Raw genomic sequence first — 18,548 nt, 5'->3', positions numbered from 1 at the left:
CAGCACCGGATGATAGATGATGATGATGATGATGATGATTATTGTGGAGTAGTCGGTGGAATGAGAATTGGCAGAGGAAACAAAATACTCGGAGAAAACCTGCCCCCTTGCCACTTTGTCCACCACAAATCCCACATGACCGGACCTGGGATCGAACACAGGCAGCCGCGGAGGGAGGCCGGTGACTAACCTCCTGGGCAATGGCACGGCCTATGTTCCTTTGCTGTACTTCCTTAAACATTACCAATATTGACTTAGAAAGGAGGCATCGTGTAGACCCAATACATAATGCGGGAAACTGAACGTAGAATGGGAACTGTTGAATTTTTAGTAAAATCTTTTCTCTGTTGCACAAATCCCGGTTATATTTTTACAGTTTGAATGCTCTGAATTTAATTTCCAGGGCGGGAACCCCTTTTCTGACTTTGCTGTAGTTCATTCAATTCGACTGTTCGTCAGTAAACAGACTTGGTTTATTTTGACTTAAAATTATTTAGGACACGTTTGTTGGAATCATTTAACTAGTCAATCAATCTGCAAACCACCATTTTCTACTAGATCGTCTTCTGTCAAGCCACTTCTCCAATATACAATATATTGTATCACATAAGATACAATTACAGTTCTGCCTTACATGTAAATACTATATGATAGTAGACCTTCCTGCTGACTGCACGAAGTCTGTTTACTGGAAGAACGTAGAAAGTACAGACAAAAGCAGTGTACACTACACTCTTCTTAACATTCCTTTGAAAAACAGTCTATTTTATGTGTTTTTAATAACAGAATCTGATATTAACATCGCATCGTCAAATCTAAAAGTATGTGTGCTTTGATCCTATGTTTAAAATTAAATGTATTTTTTATATGATCGTATATTCTACCCTTGGTACAGAAGACAATACTTAAGTGTATTACGTATATTTGAATGGCCTTCGCCTCAGGCAGAAATCGAATCGATTTTTAAAATGGCAGAGAACAGACGCTATTCCAAACTCAGTTCCAGACAGTGTTATGTTAACCTGTATATTAAACGCTCACGAATTTTTTCTTAACAAATGCCTGACTTACAAGAATATTCTGTTTGTGTGACGAATAGATTATTAAAAAGACAGACTGGTGGCTCCAGAGATTCTGTCAGTCTACTCTGTAGCAAATCTTCTGTGCGTATAGGGCTTGAACTCATTTCTTCCCTTTCAGCTGGAATAATGGAGACTAGCTTTGCCTCTTTTACGTAAGTAAAAGTGGGAACCATTCGGCACTTACGAATACAAACGCAGAGTACAGAGTGAAATATTTGTTTCTTCTGCGCGTCATGGTAAAGGAGATGTTGAATAGTAGCCGAAATCAACATTATTGCATCGAGTGTGGGAATGCTCGCATNCATGGTAAAGGAGATGTTGAATAGTAGCCGAAATCAACATTATTGCTTACATGCTCGCATGTAATTCTAAGCCACCCAATCTAGCTAAAAATATGTCGTGAAAATGCAGGAATAGTGGAGACAACTGTCTACATCAGTTTTTTCTTTCGAAAACAATAACCTTAAAATATGCCATTAAGCCATGCCTCCAAAATTGGGGGGAAATGTTTTTTTTTTCGTGTAAGAATGTGTCCATTATATTTCAGGCCCTGAACTGTACCATGCAGAGCGGTGCAGTGATAACGTAACTGTGGCTTGCATTTGAAGGATACAACTTTTCGGTTGGAATCTCCACCAGACTACAAAATATTTTGATTTATTTTTGGTTTTCCTCGGGTTTCTCAGGGCGAATGTCTGGGCAGAACCTTAAAATAGGCCACATCTCTCTCAAAATTATTATCTACTCAATACTTATGAACATATTCCTGCCTTGTTCAATGATATATAACATTTTAGACATAACAGTGTCTGCTTCACTCTCGCATAAAATGTACAAATAACTAAGAACGTGTCACAAAATGCAAAGCGTGACCTGGTGAGGCCGGCCATTATGACAGAGTAATCCCAGTTGTATTTATATTACTGCTATAAATTACTGAAATAGTATTTGAACATTGATAGCGGCCAATTTTGTTCTAAGACGAGTTTATAAATCTGTTTCAGCATTAGTTTCTAATTCAAGAAAAGTCTGAAGTAAACAGAACTAAGAGATAAAACGAGGTCATAAGTAACTGTAAACGACATAACTGCTGTCAAGGTTTAATATTATATGGTGCTCTTTAATTAATTTGATAAACACATCTCAGTTATGACAACTGTGGAGTAAATAGTGACTTGAACAATAGTTGCCTCTGTTACAGCAAATGGCACGCAGCGGATTCTGTTTGTTTCTTACATAGCGTAAGAGGAGGTCGAATGCAGTTTTGAGAAGGTATTCCTTTATCGATTTAAACTTCATGAGTATTGCTACATAAAATTGGTTTCAATATGAGAGGAACACGTTTCGGAGGGTCTCAGTTCACTGTGTAGAACGAATGCATGAGGGATAGGCCTAGATAAGCTTTTACACGGCGACCTTCAGTGATCTGCTGTGCATAGTTCGCTATGATATTTCTACACGACTGAAAATTTACACGTCAACAGGTCCGAGTTGAATATGGATTCTGGGTGTGTGTGGATGTGTATGTGATTGTGTAAGATGCAGTATTTTACAGCTATCTGTCGTTTAATCTGTGTATCGAACCTGTGTGCGACAGTGGCATAAAAGAGATTTTAATCAGATCTGGCAGAAGCGTCCAGTTACTAAAGATACGCTTCCACTGAAAGCTGTTACAGGACTATCAGATGAAAATGACATAAACGTGACATACATCTGATCTATTCCAAATATACTAACATCTTCCAGGTACACACTGCCCAAGGTAGTTTCTCTAAAAATAGTTTAACCGACATCGAAGTATTATTAGAAAATTGTTATGTAAGTTGGTAGAAATCAGCAATTAATCTAACAAGCTTTTCATAATAAGTGAAGTGTTAGAATTTTGGGGCGCTCTCTCGTTGCTGTGTAATTACTGGAAATCTCTAAAACGTACAGTGTTCTGGGTACAAAATGCGTGTTATTTTCATGTAAAATATTTTATCGATAAATTCTCGCATTTAGCGAGTTACTGTCGCGAAGGGCGCACTATGGAACATAGGTTTTCATGTAAATATAAGTTATTGTTATATGATTTTGACAAAAGTCGGAATACAAATCAACAAATTGCAGTAAAACTCGCCAATATTTAAGTCATGAAATTCCGTTAAAACGATTCTTGAGTTTTAAGGTTTTCACGGCGATGACTATTAAGAAAGTCGTCTTNCTAAACCCAGAAGACGACTTTCTTCGATTCTTGAGTTGTTACGGACGGACAGACTCGTATTTTTCCTTTCACTTCAGAACGCATTAAGATCCACAGGAATTACGTTATAGAAAGCGAACAGATACACTGTTTTTCTTATCGGCGTTACAGTTAGACGGAAGTTCAACACTAAAAATCTTGTGTATAATAAAAACGAATAATTTTAGTAAGTGATTTACTTTGTCGCTTCCGCCTTTGTGAAAGTGGGTGCGGAAGACAATAGATAGAATATCCCAGTTAATGACTTTCTGTTGCAAACTGAAGGGCCAAAGCGTTGATTAATTCTTAAGTAAATTAACGACCTCCCTGAACAGCATATCTTATGTAATGCCGAATCAGACGAAAAAATAATGAATCGTGATCAGGTGAAGATATTATCTTAGCATTCTCCTGGAAAGACTGAGGCAAGCCACAGAAAAGAACATACGTTAGGATAATTGACAATCTGACACAGTCCAACCGGATTCCTTCCGAGTATATATCTGCAGCGTTACTGATGTACCAAACTATCTGTGGCTCTACAGTCCTATGTCGGACTTAGGCCGCTTTTTAAGTTTCTTGATTTTTTACACAGTCGGTGGGACTCCTTGGACGTAGGATCAGCCCATCGCAAGGCACATAGAACAACACAAACACAGAATAAACGCATACAGACATCATTGCCTTAAGTAGGATTCGCACCCACGATCCCAGCATTTGAGCGGGTGAAAACAGTTCATGCCTTATACTGCACGGCCGCTGTGATCGGCATTTATACGAAACTACTTAGTCTAACTTACGTAGATTTTTAATGTCGCGTGTTTCTTGCCAGATAATTGTTATTTGTATTGTGTCATTCTTTCTGTTGCGGATAATCTTTTGCGTATGTTCCATTTCTTTGTCTGAAGAATAGCAAACAGAAAGTACATTTTAAAATAATGTGCAGTCCAATTGGCCAGACAAAAATAACACAGAAAGTAAAATGTGGAGTTCGGAACTGTACATCTTTGCTGTTATTTATGAGTCCACCCCTGAAATTTGTGTGGAAATGTAAATAATGTACACTGCTCAATGCTTGCGGTTATTTGAAGAAGGTTCCCGTTTGTTTGCCAGTCAAGGCTTTGTTCCCGCAGAGACCTTATCGGATGCTAAACAGCTTTCTGCACTGCTTTTATTCTGTATAGGTGGGGGAAAAACGCAAATCTGAGAAGGTAAAATTATTGTAAACAGCGTAAAACATAAAATCTGAGAGATTATATGAAGTCACATAACAAAATTCATGAACGTTATTAATATCGCTGCCAAGAAAAATGCAGTAGTCTTGATCGTGATGAAAAAATGTGTTACATTTCGTAACGACGCACAGGTTAAATTACAGATCTTTGAATACGTACTTCACCGTAACTGATAACGTTTGATAAATATCGGTATAATAATTCATATATTGTCGCTGAGGGACATATCTAGGGGGACAAATTGTAATAGTTTGGCACCAAGTCTGACTACAGTTGGTCGCAAAGCTGTGCCATTAGATTACGCCTTATAATCATAGCACTCTTCGTCATGCACGCCCATACAAACTTGGTGGCCTTGCTAGCATGTGGATGCTAATTTACTCTTGGTTTTCGCCCAATCATCAGGTGCTCAAAATCACGTGGCCACCGCGTCCAGTACGCCTCTGCAGCCAAGCGATGACGTCACATCACCAGCTGGTAACCAGGAAACGGATATGACGGAGGCGAGCCAAGGCGGTGAAGCCAAGATGGACGGGAATGGAGAAGTTACTGCTGCAGAAGCTGCAACAAAGATTCAAGCATCGTACCGTGGTTTCAGAACGCGTCAAGATATTAAAACGGCCAATACAGCTGCATCTAAGATTCAGGCTGGATTCAGAGGTTATAAAGTTCGTAAACAGTTACGAGAAAATACCGAGGATAAAAAGAATGGTCCACGAAACCAAGGTTCGCGCCCACAGTCTGTTAACCAGAAGGAGGAGGTGGAGGCAACCAATCAAACTCCAGCAGGCGATGTAGAAGAAAGATCAGCAACGAAGATCCAGGCGAGTGTGAGGGGCTATCTGGTGAGAAAGAGACGGCAGGTTGAGCGTGATGCTGCCGTTAAAATACAGGCTGGTTTTCGGGGTTACCAAGCGCGTCGCGGGTTGAAGGCACGACAACAGCAACAACAGAAGTGAGGCGTCAGATTCATATTCTTACGGAACGGTTTGTTGTGATCTGTGTAAAGACATAGGACAACAAAGCTTTTGGGGTGACCTTTTATGTGCTGGGTAGAACGTCGCGAACTGATTTCAAGTTAGAAATTGTATCTGAATGTGTTCCTTTCGTTTCCTATTGTTCATCTACTCCGATTATAACGTAAGCATGATAATCTTGCTAAATTAACAGTTTAATGAAGCAACACTTTTAAGTTAAGTCGCAAAATACTAACCACTGAAATATAAAACACTATTGAAACACTGGGTAGCAGAAATGCAGGTGACATTAGAGGGGTTCATTTTGTCACGTACGCTACAATTCAATTTACGTAATTCAGTTCACGTTTCATATCAAAAGAAACTTTCTGATGTTATTGTATGTACATTAATTTCAATATAAATTTCTGCCTTATTTAACAGTCAATTTGTTTATATATCTGTTTTGTGTTCATTTTTATTGGGGTGTTAGTTATAGCTAGCAGTCTGTTGGTGGATGTCATATCGTATACAGTGTCACGTATACATGTTTGCTAGATGACATCTGAATATAATGGATTATAAAGTAGGTTATGTAGTTTTATAACAATGAAAGATGCACAAAGTAATGCATTTTATAACGTCCTGCTTTTTAATCTGACCTTCCTGAAGTAAGGAGTCATATGCTTAGTCAGAAATTTTACTCCATAAGAGCGATATTCGTTGCCTGGTCAGAGACGCCATTGCTTTGTCTCTTGCCATGCAGTACCGTCTAGAAGCTTATTTTAGAGCCACGATTACGTGTAGTCACCTCATTTACTTCACTACACATTGCTCTCGGCAGTGTGTCAATTCAGTGCAGCCTATGTGATTTCAACTGTGATTCCTAAACAATAGTTATTTTAAACGTTTTTTTTGTTTTCAACAACAAAAGACCCCGTCATATTAGTGGATGTAGTCGGCTGACTCACTGTCACGTGCCTGCGTGGAAATGAAATAATTTATCTGAGAAGCAAAGGAAAGGAAGTGAAATAATACGGATATTGCGGAAAATAAATCGTATCAAACTGTTTCCGGTCTCTTCAATTTCTAGAGTATTGCGAATTTATAAAGAGTGTAGCAACAGCGACATATCATAAACACTGCTTTACACGAAATGTATAAATACATAACTCGAGGAAAGAAAAACAGATGTCAGTTGAGTCGTGTTAGCTTTATAAATTAGACATAAATTTAATGCTAGACGAAACAGAGAAACGTGCACAGCAATGTCTGTATGTAAATCAGGCTTGAGATGAAAGGAACAAACACAGCGATGTTTCACAAGATTGTGGCACTAATGAAGTGTTCTCATTCTGTTGTAATATCTTTGCAAAATATTTCGGGTTTGAAGATTTCTATCTTCTGGGATATAACGCCTTGTAGTCAGTTGAAAGTCAACAGACGTTTCGGAGGGAAAAACGCAGTCTGTCCTGCTCCCCACCTGCTTTCATGCTGGTTTCTTATTTGGTTTATTCTTCGACCATGAAAATGGGGGCTATAGTTTCCTCGGAAACGTCAGTCGATTTTCAATGGACTACATGGCGCTATATCCCAGAAGGCAGAACTTTTCATAATCACCGCTGTGAGAACCTCAAATCCTGAATCGGATACATGTGAGGTGTCTTAAAGCTCATATCTTGGCCGTTACAGCACTGCAAAGCCCTGTATGACTAACGAAAGACAACGAAGACTGGCAGAACCCATTGCATTTCAATTTCCCTGTGTAGCTATAAGAACATTTAAGGTTTAACTACATGCTGCTTAAATTTTAAGTAGTATAGACTTACATGAAATGAAGGTGCTGAAAAGTTATTGTAAATAAGAATGTCTGTATACAAAGAGCGTAGAAACGAAGGTGCGAAAGGCTGGTTGAAAAATGAAATGAAACAATTCCAAACAAATGATTTTATGTGTAAAACATCCATCACGACCTTCCTTAATTTCGTTTGTTCAAGACCTCGGATTAATACGAACTGTTACCACTAGATAGCATATTTTATACGATTATGCATTTCGTTGTAATAGTCCCTATTAAAATCAATTCTAGTCTGTTTTCGTATAGAAAACTCCGTGGCCTATTCAGTAAGAATAAGATCTGTCTGATTGCTGTTACGGACTTCAAGAAATCATAGGACATTAGAGACAATATTTCGCAAGCGATATTCGGTTTATAGAAAAAAATCCCACATTTCATACAGAGTCAGGCCTATAATTTTCAATGTTCTGTGCACTGAACAAAACTGTTATATGTTTATAGGTATCGGCAATTGTAGTATAGTCCATATTTGTAAGTGCTGATGTCACTTTGGACCAGCAAATGTACAAAGTAAGGCTACTAAGTTTTAATACGTTTTACATATAATTTACAACTTATTCTGTTGTGAATCTGCTTTATGGTAACAGAGGACTATATTACCACTACTGCATCCATATAACTATTCCCTGTGACACATTTAATAATTCATTGTTGCCACGTACAAATGGATTTAATTTGACATACAGCCATTCAATATTTCCTCCTGTTTAGCTGTGGCAACAATCATGTCTTTCTATTATTATTTATATGTTTAGTATGAGGAATGCGGTCAAACAGATGTTGTTCAGATAATTTTATGATGTACTCAATGTGTCGTTCGTTGCCATTGTCTGATATGTAAGAATCACACGGTCAAATCATTAGAAATACCTGTGTCCCATTCGGTACTACCAGTAAACTATTTTATTCCAACATATGCTAATGCCATATAATGAGGTTCGGAAAGTTGCGTTTCTTTGATGTTCCGTAATAAATGGAAGAAAACATTTCAGAAAACAATACCAGGACATTAGCGATAATTATTTCAGCCAATGAGGCTGTAGTGACATTTTGCCGTGTGATCCAATCATCAGTGTAATCAACCAAGAGTGTCATTTAAGTAACGAAATTTTGAGCAGGAGTATGGATGGATTTGTGTCGTCTTTTCTGTTACATTTGCTGTCTGCTATTTGTGTTGAATTTTCTTCAACCCTTTGCTGATAAAATATGTTTCCTGTTTTTATGTATTTTTCTGTAATCATATAAATTTAAATACTAAAAAATATTAGATTTACAAAATGCACACTCTTAGTTATTAATTGTATTACTTCTTACAATGCGGGCAACTTTCTGTCTCTTTATTTTAGGCCCGAAACACGTTACACTTCAAGATAAGAAATTTTAAATGAATATGTCAAGACCATGCTGACTGCTGCAAGGCAGACCATTATAAATGATCTTTTTTCTACATCAGTCGATTCATTTTGCAAATTACCAATTTATTTGTTCATGCTTTGTAAGCATTATATTATTCCAACTATTTACGTGTACTATTCATGCGGAATATATGTTAACATTTGAATTAAAATAAATGTAGTAATCTGAGAACTAGTGTGTACTTTTTCTAGAAAATCTAGTCATGTTTGTTACAGGTATTCGCTGCTGCTGGCTGCATTTCCGCCTTTCGGCAATTGGAAATTAAATTAAGATGTGGCAACACTGCTTCATTTTTTCGATCCGAGAGTTGGGGTTGCTACGTCACACGCAGGCGGGGCCAGAGAGCATTAAATGGTTTCACCACCATAATCTCAATCACCATTAGGTCCGGTGACTGGGGTTAGCTCTTTCTGTCGGACCCAGCTGAGCAGGCACCAAATATAGCTCCTGACACGCTGTAGTCTGTCTTTTAGAATATCACACGACGAATAATGTCCAGAAAATTGGCAATACTCTGTGTAATATGCCTTTGTCAGAATTACTGGTAACAGATTCAGCAGATCCTACCCATCAAAATCCTGTTATCATTCAACGCTGTCTTGACTTTTCAGTTTAAAGAAACGTCTATATTCGACATATATCGGCTCAAGAATTGTTAAGTGGAATTCCCAGTATTTTGAAGTTAAATAAGTGTAATATTTCATGAACGGTACACAGTTCGAGGGGCGCCCGGTAACGTAGTTGGTTGAGGCACTATGCTACAAGCCGGAAGGTTGCGGGATCGAATCGCGATGAGGTGGATTTTTTTCAATTGACCTAATTCTTCCAGCCGCACTATGATCCTGGGGTCGACTCAGCCTCTAACAGAAATGAGTACCAAGAATTTTCCTGAGGGGTAAAGCGCGACAGGCGCGTAAGGCTGACAACCTCACCGCCATCTGTGAGCCGATTTTCTAGAAGATGTGAGAGCCTTGACTTCTCACAACCCTATGGACATTTTTACTTTTTTATTTTGTTCGATTCCAGGCAAAGTCAACATTGAAATAATTTGCGGTATTCTCCCTTATGTCAGGCAATATTACCAGAACCTGCCTTTTCACCACTGTCAACTTCCTCGGAATTTCTCAGTTCACGTCACATATCTTCTGCGATATACCGGCATGTAGTCCGCCGAAATTCAGCCTACGTTTCGAAGGAAAATGTTGCCACCATATTCAAGGTCAAAGAATACGCCAAGCAAGAAGCTAGCATGAAGCAGTTAGCATGCTGGTTTCTTGGTTGGCTTATACTTCGGCCCCGAAGATGGAACCGATATACATTTCTGTTGACTTTCAACGGATTACACGACGTTATATCGCATAAGACAGGAGTTTTCATAAACACTGCTGTGAGAACCTCAAATTCTACATGTTCTTAATTGTAGATTGTTTTAATTTTTTGTTTGGCTTTTGGTAGCAATACAAAACATTCGAGAAGAAGCAAATGATGTCATTGCCCTAAGCATGAACTATGCTTACAGTTCACGGAACATCTAAACGTAAGATAAGTAAACTGACATAACTCATTATTCTACAAACAGCAGTATATTTTCCTGTTGCCCCGACTTAAGCGCGGTGTTTTGGGGACTAATATTCTTAGATATGGTCCCTAAGCTCTTCTGTTCTTCCAAACACATAGTACCTCTCCACATGTATCCATGTTCTGCAATTATGTTTCAGAATCTTGGCTTTCCATTTGTTGTGGAGAGAGAACACATGTGATTGATACTATGATAATTGTAAAGTCTGAATCGGTTCGAAAGGGAAAAATAAACTGCAAGATTTTTCTCTTCTCCACAGCATCCAGCGGCTCTGGGGCCCACCCAGTTTCCTATCCTGTGGGTAACAGGGACTCCTTCCGCGGTGGTAAAATGTCCGGGGCATGAAGGTGACCACTCATCTCCATCTAATGCCGAGGCCAAGAAAGGTGGAGCTATACTTCCACTGTCTTCATGGCATAGTGCTTAACGAATTAAGCACAGGGCCAACTTTACTTTTACCTTACTGTCTGTATTAACTCGGTGGATGTGAAGATAGTCACTAGAACACACCCATGCTAGTCGGATCCGTGATTGTTTCTGTGCTAGTTGTGTAGGCCTACTCTTGAGGTAAGAGCCTTTCTTCCAAAGCCACTGCTACAGCCAACGGAAGACACAGACTAAAGGTTTTTGTTGTGTTCAAGATTATTTTTATCCTACAATGTTTCATATTGAAAGTAAAACGAATAGGTGTAAGATTTGAGGCTTTCACGGCGGTGACTATGAAGAAAGCAGTCTTCTGGGATTTGGCACCGTGTTTATGTGGTGTTAACCGACGTTTCGGAGGAATGTATCGCCTCCATCTTCAGAGTAGAAGAAAAAATATAAGAAATCTCCAAAGCGAAGAGACCGTGAGAACTGCTTTTACCGGTTCTCACGGTCTCTTCGCTTTGCAGATTTCTTATATTTTTTCTTCTACCCTGAAGATGGAGGCGATACGTTCCTCTGAAACGTCGGTTAACACCACATATACACGGTGCCAAATCCCAGAAGACTGCTTTCTTCAAAACGAATAGCTCTTACGGAGATCCACCATATATTTCCACATGCAGCTTCAATACTAAGAGTTATTGAAAACTATCAAACTGAGTACGCTTTTGTAGCACTGTTTAACAACAGTAGTCATGCTTATCCCTCTACATACAGAATAATAAAAACTATCTTTCAAACTCCAAAAATGTTGAAGCAATTAGATAAGATAAACATAAAAGTAAAGCTATCCTGTAAGAGGCAGTCGAGGCTCCAAAATTTTCTAGAAAATCGGCTTACAGATGACGGTGAAGTTGTCAGCCTTAAGTGCCGGCCGTCCTTTACCATCCAGAAAGATTCTTGGTACTCATTTCTGTTAGATGCTGAGTCGACCCCAGGGCTATAGTGCGGCTGGAAGGATTAGGTAAACTGAAGAATTCAATGACTTCATCGGGAATCGAAGCATAGTAGCATAGTGCCTCAGCCAACTACTCTACCGCGTGCCCCAATTAGATAGGATAAACATCCGAAGATTTAGATTTTAATTTACAATTGTCACAGTTTTTTTTTTACAACATAGAGGCGTTGGATGTGAGCAGTACTGATAGCGCCGTGCACATCAAGTTGGCACCAGTTGCATCTATACATTCTGCGGCAAAGGGAACTTTCTTTTTACACAGACACTCTGTCTCACGAGACCGTTTGCAAAATGAATAAATGGCTCAGGAAGTGGATCGGTTCCATATTCCATCCGATGGCGTCATTGCACTCATCTCGCATTTCGTTGTATTAAACCAGAGGACAAACTTCCCTTCTTGCAGGCTTGTCGCCCTTGTCTTGATTGCAGCGCCCTGGCTGCATGTGAAGGTTTTAATTGAAAACTTTGCCAGTTGTAATTTAGTGTCTAGAAGTTCGGAGGAATTGTCTTACCAGCGTGTTTCACAATATATTTATGAAACTGTAATGGTCATTTGTGCTCATCCTGTGTATAAAAATATAAGCAAAGGCATTTCACATACTTTCTCATGTACGATTGACCTTACCTGCTTTACACAGGAAACGAAATTGACTATTGCTTTTTAGACCATTGTTTGTTACTGAATACCGAACAATAATTCAATCCGTCCAATCGGTTATTGCTCAATTGGGTGGTGCTTATATGAGCTAGGGTATGTATGCTTTGCATAAACGTTTGGGTTCAGAGTACACAAACGGTTATTTCCTGAACGTGCCACATATGTAGTCTTATTTAGGTCGATGGTCTCCATGCATTACTAAATTTGTAATCAAAATTATACTAGAAAATCGTTTTGTTTTTGGGGATCTACTTGAAGGGTCACTGTAATTGGAGCTAGACCGTGCATATTCACCAGTCAGCGAATTATGACGGATGAACTCTTGATTATTGAATATGAATAAAATAAACCCAATCGTTCAAGCGCTCTCGAGGTGCATATGCATACTTACAAATATAAAAACATAACTCCAATAACCACTTCTTAATTAGGGACGCGAAAACGTGTAAATTTCTCATAATCTCGAGATCAATTTTTTTCACTATCACATTAATTTCTGGTAGTATGTATGTGAGAAAATAAAAAGTAATGTAACATGTGCTCCGCGCCAGCTGCAGTCAGTTCGTGGGAACGCCGATTGAGGCGCCACTTGACGGCTTGGTGTGTGGTACGAATAAAACGTGACATTTTATTCTGAACTTTTTTATTTCAAGGTACAATGTGAAAGATGCCCAATTCGCAATGCTACGGCTATGGGCCGATGGCTGAATCACCATTTGGCAAGTAGCCGTAGGCACGCTCTTTAGCGCGTGGGTATTGCTATGTGTAACAAATGAAGAACCCCAACCCTGAATTTTCAAAGGACGTTTTCCACTCGTAACCATGGAAGTTAAATCTACCTTATATCTATCCAGCGACCAATAAATGGGGCCCATGTATTTCACTGTCCCCTCCACTATTTACCCTGAAACTGATAGGTAAATATCCATGTCAAAATTTCTAACCAAAAGTTTGCCGTAATAAAAGTCAAATGACATAATTCGTGTAAAAAGGACTTTATGGGGTTTCAAGCGATTGCAGGGGACGTCACACATTTCAGATACGTTCAACATGTTATTGAATGAACCGAAAGAAGATCTGTCTATATATATATATATATATATATATACATATGTATTCAGACATATATGTAATGTCAAAAAGAGGGAGAGATTTAATTAGTACAAAATGAGATACCATCTAGCTATTAAATGCTATAATATTCATAAAGGTGAAATTGCTAAAAAGGTAAAGTTGCCCTCTACTTAACTAATGAAGCACTACGCCATGAAGCCGTATGGGGCAGTGGATGTATAGATACACATTTTCTTGACCTCGGCACTAGCTGGAGGTGAGTAGTCAGCTTCACGCCACGGCCACTTTACCCCCGGGGGAATATCCCCCGGTACCAATTCGATAAGAGGTTGAGTGGACCCCAGAGCCGGTCTGGACGATTTGGAGAAGAGAAAATTTTTTACTCTACCGGGACTCGAACTCCGACCCCTCGGTCGTCCAGCCCGCAGCCAGTCGCTATATCGACTACGCTACCCTGGCTGTCAATATTCACAAAAAATATCTTAAAATATTTCCGCCCTTTGCACCTTACCTACACTTTATTCATGATCACTCTTACATATGTAATTGTAATAACTGAAACGTCGTTAAGTAACCTAGGAATCACCGGACACTCTGTTTCGTTTAGGGCAACTAGGGACACACGGGCCGCATGAGGCCGCCGTTTGTTTTTGTGTAGCATGTGAGAATATCCTACCACTCTAAAAGATATTCATTTAATACTCTCCTTTTCTTTAAAGAACGGCGACTCTTGTCTAAAAACTTCAAGGAAGTTTCTTACTAAACATTCTGTATAATTTTCCATTTGATTCCGCACGACACGTAAATAGCACACGAGTATGGGATTATCAGGCTTCTGCCTCCGGGACTGTACGCAATATTGATCAGTTTAGTACAAATTTAGTGGTTCATTTTTAAACACCGTTAACCCGACAGAATTTAACTTAAATAAATATTGTGACTTGACGCCTGAAAGCCAGAACAGTTCATTGCTAGGCAACGGCTCGTTAGGCACGTTTCTGCAGCTGAGGAGAGGCTTGTGGGAAAACCAGACCATTGCTACAAAATTAACACACGTTTCCGCAGCAGAATAACAGAATAATAGAGGAACTGTTGGAGTTGGTAACTTATATTAGGTCCTCCCCGAATTTATGTTCATAGATATGAACATAGCAGGTCAGACATTTAGAGGGATATGCTAAAAATATCTATTTTTTTCAAAAAGGCCTGTGGGTTTTTACCTAAAATGCATTGCGACCCCTCAGATGTTTGACGCTTTGTAGCCCTGATTTAGTTCGGAAAGTTGGTGCACCATTTTATCAAAAGAAAGTGAAGTAAATGTTCTAAACATAGGCATTCTGTACCAACATTACAAAAACGTTAGTTTCTGTGAAAGCTTGATGCTTGTTTACCACCGTAAGATACAGTATTCCGTACTGAAAATACTGTATATCATAAATCTTTCAACTGCCAACAGACAAAAGCCAAAGTTAACGAAAAAGTGCATTAATTCACTGTCTGCCTTAATGTCTTCCGTCTTATTTCCCTGAATTATATGGCGTCATGGACATGTGGATGTACGTGGAGTCTCAGGACGAGGTGCGCATGCGGAGTAACACTGCGCCGAGCATAAGAGACATGAAGGTTCTGAATAAAAGTGCTCCAATCCACAAGAAGTTTACATCTTTATTTGGTAATAGTGAACTATGGACGCAGTGTTTTCACTGAAGTTAAAAAAAAGATTTCAAATTATAGAAAATACAGATATTCTAATAATATTTAAATTAACAATGCAATGTGCACCGTCCTAAAAATTACTCGAAGTTTTAGATTGCTAATTAAGCTCTGTTTGCCTTACGAACTAGAGAAGTTGCTAATAAAATAATAATGGAATAATAAATAAATGCCATAAACATTCACATGAGACTAATCTGAGACAGCTTTCATGTTGCACAATTCCTGTGCAAATGACATCAGGAAACCGCTATTACTGTGATCATTCCATTTCGCTCCATCTTCATGTAAAATTATAAATATAACATAAATAGCATATATGTTGAACTTCGGGTTCTCACGGTGGTCACTATGAAGGATGTGATTTTTGGGTTCTAACATCATGTAGTTTGGAGAAATTTCGTTTCGGAGAAACATATTTTTTCCATCTTCATGGTCGAAGTGCAAACCAGGTAAGATCCTGCCTTGCCACCCGCTTCTGCTAGTTCCTTCTTTGGCTTATTCTTCGACTTTGAAGATAGAGGCGATATATTCCTCCGAAACGTCAAGTTGTCTCCGAACTACAAGACGTTACAACCCAGAAGACCGCGCTCTAAATAGCACACATCTTTAAGAATAATAATACTGACAAATAAATGAACATCACAGTTCCAAAACCAACAGCCAGACTCAGATGTCTTATGATTAAGGGCTGTAATAAGTTAGCCGGCTGGCCAATACGCGGCGATTTCTTCAAACCAGGCACTGGAGTTGATCAAGACCAAAGTAACAATCAAGCGTACTGAGAGAGCATCCATTGCATTTTCCGCAGGCACAATGCATCCCTTCGCCACATTTTCCCCTCACATCTGACGGCCCACCGCAGTATTCTCCTGGACCCTGTAATGTAGATATAAATAGGGAAAATCCAAGTAAATTTATGAGCACGCCTTTGGCGTGAAGGGTAGAGTAACATTGTTCATATGAGTAAATGAAATAGTTTGATATTTTATAACAATTTACGGTAATTCCTTTATGAATTATGGTAATACTTTTGGCATTAATTTTATATTACGCTACACAACGAAGCGTGTCAGTTGTTGACGGTATGTGGCATCTTCATCAGATTCAGAAGTAGAACCGTTTCTCCCGGATGTCAGAGGCAAAACCAAGAACTGGTTTGCTGCTAATCAACTGAATAAATTTTACGAGTACAGTCTTGAATTTCAGCCATTATATTACATTTATACACGTACATAAGACTTTAAATTCTTCTTAACTGTTTAAAGCATAATGTGTCTACTTCAACACTGAAGATAGAGGCGGCGTATTCGTCAGAACTCTTGATATCTGCCTACAGGACTCTACGGGGTCAGAACCCAGAAGACGGCGACCTGTTGTTTACAAGACTCGCTATTTGAACCTATCCCGTGCTACTTATATCTAGTCCACACTTTCACATCATATTTATTTAAGACCAAATTAATATAGTTCTCCCATGTATTCCCTCGTCTCGTTGATCCTTCCCTTTTAGACTTGCCAAGCAAAAATACTTACATATTTGTCGTCTGTCTCATGCGTGCTACATGTCTAGCCCATATTGTTTCCATTCCTAATAATGTTGGATAAAGAATAAAAACCGTGAAGCTGATTATTTGATCTTTCTATCCTCGTGATTATTCTTGTTTTTCAGATCCAAATATTGTCCTCAGTGCCTTCATCTCAGACTGCTTCTATCTCGTGCGTTCTTCCTCAGAGTGAGGCACGAAGCTTCATGTCCATGTAAAACAATAAGCAAAGGAGGCTGTGTGAGATTTGCCCGCTTCGAACTACTCTTCAAGCTGAAGGCTATCATTCTGCATAACTCTATTGTTTGGGTTCTTAGGCAGAGGCTGGAAGAGATTCTGTGCTCCGAATTTAATCTGCTCTTGTATATTGATTCACGAATGTAATTTATGAATTGTTCCTGTCATTCCCAAATATTTGAACATTTTCGAAGCATTTATTATTTTGTCCTCTATTGTAGTGAAGAAACATGAATATACGAGTATATTATTTATTTCGTTTTCTCAGCGTTTATCTCTAGACCACCTTTCTTACCAGTTTATTTGTTTTTCTATAGGATATTTATGTATTTGTCTAATAAATTAAGATCAGCATGGGCGAGAAGCTGATATTTTCCTTTGAATTTGACGCCCACTTGATTTTATACATCCTTCCTAAAGATGTCTTCTAAAGCGAAGCAATGCTGATGAAGCATATCCTTGTAAGATTTGAGATTTTCACGGCGGTGACTATGAAGAAAGCAGTCTTCTGGGATTTGGCACCGTGTATATGTGGTGCTAACCGACGTTTCGGAGGAACGTATCGCCTCCATCTTCAGAGTAGAAAGAAAAATATAAGAAATCCGCAAGCGAAGAGACGGTTGGTAGGAGACGAGTAGTGAAGACTGAGAATCTGGAGGGGAATAAGTAGGCCTCTTCTATCGGTTCTATCAAGATTGCGTCACGTTCGAAACAAGAAGATGAACATTTATAAAATAAAAACTGGTAATATTAGATTACTTATACATATATATGTGTGGTGTGTAATAAAGCAGTCAGCAAAGGCTTGGCTGCTCAATTCGGAGCCCCCGGCTCCGGGTCCTACCTTGGCACACACTTTCCAACCGCAGTAATCACGTTCGATGCCGTGCTCGCAGGATTCCGGCTCCACGTTACATTCATTGCCCACACACTGTTTACATATAAGGCTACGCGCCTCACAGCTGAAACAGGGGAGACATGTTCTTTACTCAAAAAGAAGAAACAATTTCGTATGATGTACTGACGCTGATCATTCTGAGCCCTTATTTATTTGGATGATTATAGATGACCATGAAATTTATTTCTAATTAATTCTCGGTAATTTTAATTTCAAAAGTCTTATGTTTCGATATTACTGGAAATGTATCGTGATCTATAATATCGTATTTCATCGTCTGGGACGTGCAATACGGTGTTTATGTTGAAATTTTCTAGATTCTGGCAGAAACAAAAAGTCCGGAGTTATGACATTTACGATCAGTCATAAATTTAGCTCGGGTACAGGGAACCGGACGCGCCTAAAAGGACAGGTCAGAGCTTGTTACAATTGCCTGCGAATGAGGGTCAGTATGATTGGGTTGCCTCGTTCAAGCTTCCCACGGAAGATGGGATAAAATTTATATGTCAACACCATCTTTCGAATTCCCGGCGTGGGGGTGCAAGCCATTCCACAAAAGGAGACTTTCAGAATATTCCGAACTGAACGGACGTGACCCTTGCACGCTCCGGGACATAGCTAGCCGATAGTGTAACGCTGTAACTTAAAGCTAAGAATACATTAATTTAACAGTGTGGTGAATTAGCAGGT

At 39.1% G+C, this 18,548-nt stretch overlaps 2 protein-coding genes across 5 annotated transcripts in view; one reads left to right on the top strand and one right to left on the bottom strand.

Moving 5' to 3' along the window:
• Positions 1-17,343, top strand: part of LOC111863385 (microtubule-associated protein futsch) — a 76,255-nt gene extending 58,912 nt beyond the window's left edge. For 3 of the 4 annotated variants that reach the window (XM_023849655.1, XM_023849656.2, XM_023849657.2), the window contains exon 4: positions 4,944-5,696. In XM_023849655.1, coding sequence (XP_023705423.1) covers positions 4,944-5,497 — 554 coding nt within the window. In that variant the 3' untranslated portion in view covers positions 5,498-5,696. Of the gene's footprint in view, positions 1-4,943; positions 5,697-16,848 lie in introns of those variants that run through there. The other variant, XR_002842593.2, reaches the window with a different exon arrangement.
• Positions 13,865-18,548, bottom strand: part of LOC111863389 — a 39,153-nt gene continuing 34,469 nt past the window's right edge. The window contains exons 3-4 of the mRNA XM_033751037.1: positions 17,805-17,922; positions 13,865-16,217 (exon numbers count right to left, since the gene is read on the bottom strand). Of these exons, the coding sequence (XP_033606928.1) occupies positions 15,909-16,217; positions 17,805-17,922 (427 nt within the window). The 3' untranslated portion in view covers positions 13,865-15,908. The remainder of the gene's footprint in view (positions 16,218-17,804; positions 17,923-18,548) is intronic.

This window comes from Cryptotermes secundus, unplaced genomic scaffold, assembly GCF_002891405.2.
Source record: "Cryptotermes secundus unplaced genomic scaffold, Csec_1.0 scaffold568, whole genome shotgun sequence".
Classification (NCBI taxonomy): Eukaryota; Metazoa; Arthropoda; class Insecta; order Blattodea; family Kalotermitidae; genus Cryptotermes; species Cryptotermes secundus.
The sequence above is the reverse complement of the archived record's forward strand: the minus strand, read 5'-3'. Positions and strand labels throughout refer to the sequence as shown.